Source organism: Microcebus murinus, chromosome 24 (genome assembly GCF_040939455.1).
Source record: "Microcebus murinus isolate Inina chromosome 24, M.murinus_Inina_mat1.0, whole genome shotgun sequence".
NCBI lineage: Eukaryota > Metazoa > Chordata > Mammalia > Primates > Cheirogaleidae > Microcebus > Microcebus murinus.
The window spans coordinates 2,966,985-2,979,075 of NC_134127.1; the positions used below are offsets into that span (position 1 = coordinate 2,966,985).

At 31.7% G+C, this 12,091-nt stretch overlaps 1 protein-coding gene across 1 annotated transcript in view; it reads right to left on the minus strand.

The window, feature by feature from the left end:
* Positions 1 to 12,091, minus strand: part of LOC142864096 (A disintegrin and metallopeptidase domain 3-like) — a 119,042-nt gene that overhangs the window by 52,539 nt on the left and 54,412 nt on the right. The window contains exons 7-10 of the mRNA XM_075997195.1: positions 10,353 to 10,418; positions 6,385 to 6,456; positions 5,991 to 6,157; positions 4,758 to 4,839 (exon numbers count right to left, since the gene is read on the minus strand). Coding sequence (XP_075853310.1) covers positions 4,758 to 4,839; positions 5,991 to 6,157; positions 6,385 to 6,456; positions 10,353 to 10,418 — 387 coding nt within the window. The remainder of the gene's footprint in view (positions 1 to 4,757; positions 4,840 to 5,990; positions 6,158 to 6,384; positions 6,457 to 10,352; positions 10,419 to 12,091) is intronic.

The following is a 12,091-nucleotide window of genomic DNA, read 5'->3' on the forward strand; positions in this document are numbered from 1 at the left end:
AATGAATAAAAAATAAAAATCCTAAAATGTTATACACTGAGTGTTCAATATAAAACATTTATTTTGTAACATAGATAACATAATACTTGGGGTACAGCTATAAAGAGTAAGAGTCTCTGTATGCAAGTGAAGTTGTTATGCATCTAAAATAGACTGTTATAACTTTAAGATACTCTATGTCATTGCAATGGTAACCATACACACCAAAATCTATAGAATATATACACAAGAAAAAGATAAGCACATCAAAATATGTGACCATGAAACATCAATGCAACACAGAAGGCTGCAAGAGAGGAAAGGAGGAATAAATATACAGGATATACAGAAAACAATTAACGAAATAGCAATAGTAAGTTTTTCCCTAGCCCTAATTATATCAAATATAAATGGATTAAACTTTCTGAATAAATGCACAAGTTGGCTAAATGGATAAAAAAAAAAAAATCAAAAACCAGCATCAAATATATGCTAACTACAAGAGAATCACTTTACTTATAAAAGCAGGTGGGAGGGGGAAGAGGAGATGGGTATATACTTAAATAAAGAGTTCAATGAGTGCGATGCACACCACCTGGGGGATAGACACGTTTGAAGCTGTGGCTCAAGGGGCAAGGGAGGCAGGGGCAATATATGTAACCTTGTTAAGGTTACATTATAAGGTTAAGGTTATACCCCCACAATATGATGAAATAAACAAACATACCCCCATAATATGATGAAATAAACAAACAAACAAACAAACAAAACCACAAATTGCTTAAAAGGGAAGGATTGGAAAGAAATATTCCCTGAAAATAGTGACCAAAAGAAAGTGAGGGTGGCTATACTGACTGCAAGTCAAAAAGTTGAAAGCATTAAAAGAGACAAAGAAGGAATATATTTGTATCTATTCTATGTCAATTCACCAAGAAAGTACAATTATAAATATTTATGTACCAAATATTGGAACTCCTAGATATATGATGAAAAGTTGACAAAAACTTAAGGAAGAACTAAATAGCAACAAAATAATGGCAGGAGATTTCAATCCTCCACTTTTAGTAACTGATATAACCAGATGGAAGGTAAACAAGTAAATATAGGACTTGAATAACAGGACAGGCCAAATGGATATAACAGATATATACACAACATTCTATAGAGCAATAGCAGGATACATAATTTTTTTTCATGCCCATATGGAACATTCTCCAGCACAGACAACCTTTTATGCCACAAAAAAAGTCTTAACAATTTTTAAAATAATTGAAATTATGCCAAGGATTTTCTCCAGTCTGTATGAAATGCAATTAGAAATTACTTAAAGAAGAAAAACCTGACTATCCACAAATCTGTGAGAATTTAAAAATACAATATTAAACAATAAATGAGTCAAAGAAGTCACAATAGAAAGCACCTTGAGAGAAATTAAAATGAAAACAATGTATACCCAAACTTGAGGGATCCATAAAAAACAGTGCTAAGAGGAAAGTTTACATGTGTAATACACACATCAAAGCTATGTAACAAAAAATCTCAAATCACAACCGAACTTTACACCACAAGGAACTAGGAAAATGGAGAAGAAACTAAACCTGAGCAAGCAGAAATAAATAAATAAATAATAAAAATTAAAGCAGAAATAAGTTAAATAGAAAATAGAAATTCAATAGAAAAAAGTAAAGATTTGGTTCTTTAAAAAGTTCCTTAATGAATATTGATGCAAAATTCTCTAGCAAAAACTAGCCAACCAAATCTAATAGCACCTTAACATGAAAACACACCATGACCAAATGGGATTGATTCCTAGAACACAAGGATTGCTCAACATAGGCAAATCAATGAATGTAATGCACCATTTCAACAGAATGAAGAAAAATTCACACGACCATCTCAATTAAGGAAGAATATGAATTTCACATGATTCAGCACCTTTTCATTATAAAAATATTCAACAAACTAGAAATAAAGCAAATTACCTCAACATCATAAGGGACATATAGCAAAAGCCTACAGCTAACATTATACTCAATGATGAAACCCTGATAATTTTTCCTCTAAGAGCAGGAACAGGACAGGATGCTCACTGTCGCCATTTCTACCCAACTTAATGTTGGAAAACCTAGCCACAGCAATTAAGCAAGAAAAAAAAAAAAAAAAAAAAAAGGAGGGGGACAGTAATAAGTTAAAGGCCTCCAAATTAGAAATGATCTTCATTAAAATTATCTCTGTTCCAGGTGGCATGATCTTATCTGTAGAAAACCTCAAGATTCCATATGGAATAAACTGCTAAACTTATAAATTCAGCAAAATTGTAATATATAAAATCAACACATAATAATAGAATGTGTTTCTATACATTAAAAATGAATAATCCAAAAATGAATCAAGAAAACAATTATAATTCCTAGGATATCAAAAAGGATGAAATACTTAGAAATAAATCTAACAAAGGTGGTGAGAAGCCCTGTACACTGAACATTGTGAAACTCTGACAGAAGAAATTACAGAAGATGTAAATAAATGGAAGAACATCTTACATACATGGGTTAGAACACTTAATATCAAAAGATTTCATTACTACCGAAAGCAAACTGCAAGTTTATCTAAATATCTACTATAAATCATGAGAATATTTTTGCAGAAATATTAAAAAAAATATTCAAAATTTATATGGAATCTTAAGGGACTACAAACAGCCATGATGATTTTAGAAAAGAAGAAAAAGTTTGGAGAAGTCATATTTCCTGGTTTCAAATCAAAGTTACAGTAATCAAAACAATGTGTTACTGGCATTAATAAAAACATAAATATGTGTGGAATAGAATATAGAGCCTAGAAATAATTCCTCATATATACAGTCAAATGATATACAACAAAGGTGCCAAGACCATTCAATGAGAAAAGAACAGGCTTCTTAAAGGTGTTGGGAAAACTAGATAGCCACATGGAAAAGTATAAAGTTAGACCCTTATCTCACACCATATAAAAATATTAACTCAAAATGTATTAAATACAAGGAAGAGACCCATAATATAAACCTCCTAGAAGAAAACATTAGAGAAAATGTTCATTGACATTGATTTGAACAAGATTTCTTAGAAATGATTTCACAAGCACAGGGAAAAATAAAGGAATATTAGACAAATGAGAATACATTAAGAACTTTTCTGCTTCAAATTACACTACAGAATGTAAAGGCAACCTATAGAATAGAATAGAAGAAAATATTTGCAAATCATATATCTGATAAGGGGTAATATCTAGTGTGTAAATAACTCCTACAACCCAATAACAACAAACAAACCAAATAACCCAATTAAAAAATGGGCAAAGGACTTGAGGAGCATTTTTCCAAATATACGTGCAAAATGCCAACAAGCATATGAAAAGATGTTTGACATCACAAAATATCATAGAAATACAAATCAAATAACAATGAGATATGACCTCGCTTCCATTAGAATGAATGACTGCTATTAAACAAACAAACAGAAAATACTAGTGTTGGTAAGAATGTGGAAAATAAGATGGGAAACGTTGGTAGGATTATAAAATGGCACAACCACTATGGAAATCAGTATGGCCATTCTTCGGAAAAAAAAAAAAAAAAAAAAAAAAGAAATGGTCTACCATATGATATACCAGTACCACTTCTGGGTATATTCTATGGCTTAAATGTTTGGTTGGCTAGAATGTTCATCTCCTTTAAAATTCACGTTGAAATTTAATATTTAATGTGTTAGTGGTGAGAGGTGGGACCTTTATGAGGTGATTTGGTCATGAGGACTCTTCCCTCATGAATGGATTAATATATTCATGGATTAATGGGTTAATGGGTTACCAAGGGAGTGGGAATGGTGGCTTTATAAGAAGAGGAAGAGAGACCTGAGCTAGCACACTCAGCCACCTCAGCAAGCAGTGCTGCCATAACCTTGCAGAGAGTCCCTATCAACAACAAGGCCCTCACCAGATGAGGCCCATAGGTTTTGAACTTCTCAGCCTCCATGACCATAAAACATAAATTTTCTTTTTTAGAAATTACCTAGTTTTATAATTAGTAGTTTATAACCCTAGTTTTGGGTATTCTGTTATAAGCAACAGAAAACCAACTGCGGCAGTACATATCCAAAAGAAATGAAATCAGAATCTCAGTGTTCATTGCAGCAGTATACACAATAACCTAGATATGTAAATAACTAAATGCCATCGTCAGATGAATGGGTAAAGAAAATATTGTATATACTTACAATGGAATATGTTTTAGCCACAACTGGAAGAAATTCTTGTCACATTAGGTACAACATAGATGAACCTTGAGGGCATCATGTTATGTAAAATAAGCCAGTCATAGAAAGACTAATACTGTATGATTCCACTTATAAAGGAATCTGAATTTATCAAATTAATGTGAACAGAAAGTTGAATAGTGGTAACCTGGGACAGACGTGGAGTGATTTAACAGGTGTGGAGTTTCAGTTTTTCAAGATGAAACATTCTTGAGATATGTTTCATAACAATGTGAATATATTTACTACTACTGAACTGTACACTTGAAAATGATTGGTAAGTTTTATGTAATAGTTTTTCCCCTACAATAACAAAACACTTTGAAAATTATACTATTTGAGTTATAAAATCTAAAAAAAGGGACCATTTTGATAAAGATCTGTATAAACAATATTAGAGATCCATCATATGTATTTTTGATCATTGAAATGAATATTAACTTTCAAAACTTTGTTATTACTAAAGAGATGGGAAGAAATGCATACCAGAGCAACTCCTGCTGCAAACTTGGGATCACATGCCATTCCATGATAAGTTGCTCCCACATGAATAAGATGGTCCCTATAACTAAATAATACAATTTTTCTTATGGATACATACATTTTAAAAAGGTAATAACAGCATTTTATGAATTGGATTCCTATATAAAGTTATGCTTTCTTTGAAACATGAATATCACATAAACTGTCTTATATTTTCAATCATTTATGATTGTTGTAATATCCTATAATTCACAGAAAGTTAAGTTCTAAAGGCTGTTCAAAAGTATGTGAGACAAAGTCTACAATGCCTAATCCTTTCAAAAATTAATAATCACCATTGTAATCACTAGATGGATATAATTCTAAGATATACAACTGAAGATTGTTTATTGCCATGAATTTTAGGTAGTGATCCAATTCTAAAAATATATGAAGTGCACTGAATTGGAAAACAGGGAGAGAAGGAGAGAACGTATGCAGCTGATTCATTAAGAAAAAGGGAGATATGATGTAGAAACTGTCCTCTCACATTTTAGTCCCACCTTAATGTCGCTCTGGAATCCCAGAAGCTCTTTGGACTCCTCAGAGGATATCAATAAATTTATAAATAGATTCCATATTGCTTAAGATCTTTAAATTTGTGTTTTCAATTTTTGCATACAAATTAATCAAACTATTAAAATAAAAATCTGTATAAAGACTCTTGAAAGATGCAGAGCAAGTAGATAAATAGCCACCTCACAGGTCACTGCAGAAATATCATGAGGTAACTAACTACAGGGAGAACAAAGTGGTCGATTTCGGTTATTTATTAATTTTACGTTTTGTGCTATAACCAGCAGTCCATGCAATTATGGCGTTCTGTGAACCAATTTGCATGCGATGCAATATTAAAACGACAGTTTCAATTGTTTACCTCTGAGAAAATCTTTACAACCATAGAGGTGTTCCATGTTTAGCGCAAGGCTAAACATGGTGACCTGGGGCAGACGTGGAGTGATTTAACAAGGCTAACATTCTGTAGCTCTTGCATTTCCATAAGAGTGTACTCTGAGAATAATGGCCTACTATGATTTAATAATTGTCTTACATCATTATAAGACTTTTATATTTTCTATTTTGCCCAAAGAATATTCACATATCTGTAAATATTATGCATAATTTGTATACAATTTTGATAGCTAATACATCAAATAATTTGGTGAAAGGCTTCATCGGCGTGAATATAGTGCTTACATTAATAAGTATGCCATATCACGGAACCTCTGGAAGGAAAATTTTTGTTTCCAAGACAAAAATCTTTGTAGTAATTCATCAACATCCCCACTTGTTGAAATTTTACTTTGATCTGACCACACCTCCAAAGAAGATAGCATAATTGTCATTTTAAGCTGGGAAAACATCTGAAAACAGAAGATACATGTTACACAAGTTTGGGTAACCATAAATATAACCAGTATGCCTCAATACATAATGCTAATATACTTAATTTACTATTTTTTGGAGATAAATCCATTGGTGGATTAAACTAGTTAGTTGGACTACACTTTTTATAAAAGTGTAAATGCTATTTATGCAACGTTACTGCATTAATGGATATGTTGCCTACATAAGTATGAAACATACTTACAGTGTTGATGAAACCAAAGATTTGGGTAACTTTCTCAACTGCAATTGCCACTTCAGAGCCCATATAGTCATACTGAAAGACAAATTTTGTTTCTTTATCACTAGTGAAAATTACTAAACTATTATATTTAAATGGATTTAAATATAAAAGTTAGAATAATTTAGTACTCAACTGAAGAGGCCAAAGTAGAATTAAGATATATCATATGCTAAAGTTTAGACATGAACCTAGAGATTTTATAAATTAGTCAATAAAATTAAAATAAGATGGTTGTGATTATTTTCCTCTTTACAGATCTAGAAATTAAAGAGTCAAAGTCTTGAGGTACCAAGGGTGCATAACAAACAAGGAAAAGAACCAGAACTCAAATCTAACTAGCTAAACTACTAAGTCTATTATTTCTATTATAGTATGCTGTCATTATTTGTCTTCATCCTAATAAAACAACATGACTATGAAAGCATACCTCATTTTATTGCACTTCACCTTATTGAAGCAGATATTTCCTTTTCTTTTTTTTTTTTTTTTTACAAATTGAAGGTTTGTGGCAATAATGCACCAAACAAGTCTACTGGCGCTATTTTTCCAACATTGTGTTCTTACTTCATGTCTCTGTGCCAAATTTTGGTAATTCTTGAAATATTTTAAAATGTGTTATTGTTATTTTATCTGTTACGGCAATCTATCACCAGTGATCTTTGATGTTATTATTGTGGTTATTTTTGTTTGCCAGGAAATGTGTCCATATAAGATGGCAAATTATAGCATTTAATCTATAAATGCTGTGTGGTTTCTAACTGGTCATTCCTGTTTCTCTTGCTCTCACTGGAAGGAAGCACTGTTAAAATTAGGCCAATTAATCACCTTACAATGGCCACTAAGTGTTCAAATGAAGGGTAGAATGGCATGACTGTTGCTTTAATTCAATGTCGAAAACTGAGATAGGCTAACAGCTAGGCCTTGCACCCAGCAGTTAGCCAAGTTGTGAATACGAAACAAAAGTTCTTGAAGGAAATGTATGTATTTATTTATTTTCTATTTAAGAATATTACGAGGGTACAAACGTTTTGGTTACATAAATTGCTTTTGTACCGTTTGAGTCAAAGACACAAGTGTGTCCATCCCCCAGATAGTGTGCATTGTACCCATTAAGTGTGAATTTACCCATCCCCTCCCCCCTACCTGCTTGATTTCCAGTGAAATGTTATTTCCCTATGTGCACAGAAGTGTTGAGCGATTAGTTCTGATTTAATAGTGAGTACGTGTGGTGTTTGTTTTTCTGTTCTTGTGATACTTCACTTGAAAGAATAGGCTCTAGTTTCATCCAGGTTAATACAAGAGGTATTAGTTCACCATTTTTGAAAGCTGAGTCATGCTCCACGGTATACATATAAAGTGCTACTCCAGTGAACACATGAATGACAAGAAAGTGAAACAGCCTTATGGATGATTAGAGAACGTGTTAGTGGTTTACATAAAAGATCAAACCAGTCACAACATTTCCAGTAAGCCAAAGTCTAATCCAAAGTAAGGTCCTAACTGTCTTAAATTCTATGAAAATTAAGAGGACTGAGGAAGCTGCAGAAGAAAAGTTAGAAGCTAGGAGAGGTTGGTTCATGAAAAAGTGGTGCTTGGGATCTTCAGTAATGCCCAGTAAGTCTCAGAAGATTCCTTATAGAAAATAAAATGCAATGGATGAAAATAAAATGCAATGGATAGAGTTCCACCCTGATATAGACAAAAGAGATTTATTCTTCTAACTCTTTGAAGTCCATATCTTTAGAGACAGTTTTGCACATTGTTGGTATTTCTCTTTATGTAACATTCTGCAGTAAACCACACTGTATATTTAAATGATGTAGCATGTATGGTATGAGTGAAAGTTCTTCTTTGCAAAGCTAAATATATAAAAATCATACAAAAACATAATACAAAAATATCATATAAACAAACCCAAATACATCAATAATCATAAGACCAAACACTATCCAAACAGACAATAAAAAATCCATTATATGCACACTAATTTTTTTTCAGAAAACATAATTTATAAGGACACAAAAATACTGAATCAAAAGATGAAAAGATATCATGTAGTTTCAGGAAAATAATAGACAAAGCATATATTAAATTCTGTAATAGTTATATGAATTTAGTAGTTATGTTGATAAGAATAAATCTTGGAACACAAAAAGAACAGGATTATCACAATACACTGATAAAATATTCAATTATTAGAAAGATGGAGAGTTTCTAAAGTTGCATATAACAAATAACAAGACTATAAAATATATAAAACAAGATTTAACAAAACGATAAATAGAATATAATATTGAGATATTTCACAAAGGTATCTTAATAACTAAGATTGAGTAGACAAATTAACAGTAAGGGTATGCAAGATTTTAAAAAACTAAGCAAATTTGGATATAATATATGTATATAGAAGCTTGTCTACAAATATGAGAATACATATTTTTTCAAACACAAATAAAAGTTCTATATAAATTGACCCAAATTAGGTCATAAAACAGTTCTTTGAATATAAAACACAGTATCACTTAGATCACGTTATCTAACCACAGTGAAATTAATTTAGAGTGGAAGCGACAAAAGTATTTTAACAACACTATTTTTACTGAGATGGACAATTCTGTTGTGGTTGAAGAGATAATGGTCTTATTCTAGGTAAATACACACCACAGTATTTTACAGTTAAGCTCCATGATGCGATTTACAACTTACTTTCTAATTCAAATGGAGACAGCACAAGTGATATGGGATAGAATATTAACAATAAATGTGGGTAAAGAGAATAAAAGTGGTATTGTATTGTTCTCCTTCTTGTGACTTTTCTGAACATTTGAAATTATTTCCAAATTAAATGTTTAAAAAGTGAGGATGAAATAAAGACAATTTCAGTTGAACAAAATCCGGAGAGAATTCAGCAGGCTAAACAAAAATATCATAAATTAAGACCTATTAGAAGGAATGAAAAGCTTTGTAAATGGCAAATACATGGCGAAAAATGAAACTTTTAAAATGTTATTAATTTCATTAAAAATAACTGAATATTTCATTTCACATCATTTATTCTACAGTTCACAACACATGGGGAAGTAAAATATGACACTGTTATAATCACTGATTAAATTTAAATAGAATTTTGCTGTTATGAGGCTCTTATAATATTTATAAAGTTGTATAACATTAATTTCATATCACGAGATATTAAAAACACTTACTAGAACATGAGAGAGACCACTGAGGCTGGGGACTAGAAACAGTGGTACAGCAGAAAAAAAAAGTGTTGGCGATAAAAAGAAATTCTAAAACTAAACCAATTATGCAAGAGTAGGAAAGAGAAAAAAAGGAGTCAATAATTAATAGGACATAGGCACACTAATACCAATTACTGAATCTATATCCATAGTTATCAATACTGTTGACAAAAATAAAATCAAAATCAACTAAACATTCTAGTGAATGATTCTTCCTAGTTTTCAATACAGAACTTCCATCATGAAAACTAAGCAATTATCAAACATAAAATTATCTTATAAATAATAATATTTAGTAACAAGAATATCCATTTGAGTAGTTAATAAAATAGTTTTGTTAAAATGGAGATAGATTTACTGAAGAGTTGCATCAAGAATTGGGGTGGATCCAGAAGTATCTAAAACTAGTTATAATCCAGTAGATTACAGTGTAGTAGTACCTTTCCATATTAAGTTATACATTAATGCTAAAGTCCTATACTAATTTGGAAAACTGAAACACTAGTGTTTATTTCCTTATGTCAGTGTAAAGGCAATTCACAACATTTCTTTCTGTCCTGCAAGACTAAGACATATTTTAATCAGAATAAAATATATCTGAATTGAAAATAATAGATGTTTCATATTCATATTCCCCCTGAATTTAAACACAAATGAAGATGCAATAAATATATTAATATCACATACCATGGATTTATCCATAATAACATGTACTTTCATAGTTCTTTTCAATAATGCATCGCCTGAAATTTTCTGTGAAATAGAAAAAATGAATTAAGTAAAATATTTTTAAAAATTTATATAATAATTATCATGGACGATATATGCATACATACATACATATATACACACATTCATGGATTAGATATAGAATATATATATACACACATATAAAAATATATATACGGAGAGAGATACAGAAACAGATATGCAAATATAGACATAGGTAGTAAGAAAATGAGAGGATTGGAGACCACCGAAGAGGTGAGAGGCCAAATAAAAATTTTAGGAGCTTTTTAATTTGATCAGGTCCTCTATACTTATTTTTGTCGTTGCTATGATTGTCTTTGGGATCTCCTTCATCCTTTTTTTCCCTAGACAGATGTCTATAAATAAGTGTTTTCCAATATTTTCTTCTAGATTTCTTATAGTCTCATTCCTTAGGTTTAAGTCAGTTATCAACTGAGAGTTGAATTTTGAGAAGTGAGAGGTGCAGATCCTGTTTCAGTCTTCTACATGTGGCTATCCAATTTTCCCAGCACCATTTATTGAATAAGGATTCTTTTCCACTGTGAATGTTTTTGTCTTCTTTGCAAAAGATTAGATGGCTATAAGAGGATGGTTTTATATCTGGGTTTTCAGTTGTGTTACATTGCTCTATGTCTCTGTTTTTGTGCTAATGATATGCTGTTTTAGTTACTGTAGCCTTGTACTATAGCTTGAAGTCTGGTAAATTGATGGCTCCCAATTTGTTCTTTTTGCTTAAGATTGCCTTTGCTATACAGGCCTTCTCCGGTTCCATATGAAGCATAGAATTATTGTTTTCTAGATCTGCAAAAAATGACGTTGGTATTTTAATAAGGATTTAATAGGGATTGTGTTGAATCACTTTGGGTAATACAGGCATTTTAACAATGTTGATTCTGCCAATATATGAGCATGGTATGGTTTTCCATCTGTTTACGTCCTCTGCTATTTCCTTCCTCAGTGTTTTGTAATTCTCCCCATAGGGGTCTTTCACCTCCTTAGTTAAATAGATTCCTAGGTATTTTACTTTCTTCATTGCTAGTGTGAAGGGTATTGAGACTTTGATTTAGTTTTCAGTGTGACTGTTGTTGGCATATAGGAATGCTACTGAGTTGCGTATATTGATTTTGTAACCTGCAATTTGCTGAATTTATCAATTCCAGCAGTCTCACGGCAGAATCTTTGGAGTTTTCTAGATCTAAGATCATATCATCAGCAAAGGGCGATAGTTTGACCTCTTCTGCCCCCATTTGAATGCCTTTAATTTCCTTCTCTTCTCTTATTGCTCTGGCTAGGACTTCCAGCACTATGTTGAACAGCAGCGATAACAGAGGGCAACCTTGTCTGATTCCAGACAAGGGAATGCTTTCAATTTCCCCCTGCTCAGTATGATGTTGGCTGTGGGTTTCTCATATATGGCTATTATCATTTTTAGGTTTAAGTCCAGTCTATGCCTATTTTGTTAAGTGTTGTTATCTAAAAGGGTGCTGAATTTTGTCAAATGCTTTTTCTGAATCTACTGAAAGGATTATATGGTATTAGTTTTTGCTTTTATTTACGTGGTAAATTACATTTATAGATTTGTGTGTGTTGAACCATCCTTGCATCCCTGGGATGAAGCCCATATGGTTGTATTGGATTTTTTTTTTTTTTTGATAAGCACCTAAATTTGGTTTGCT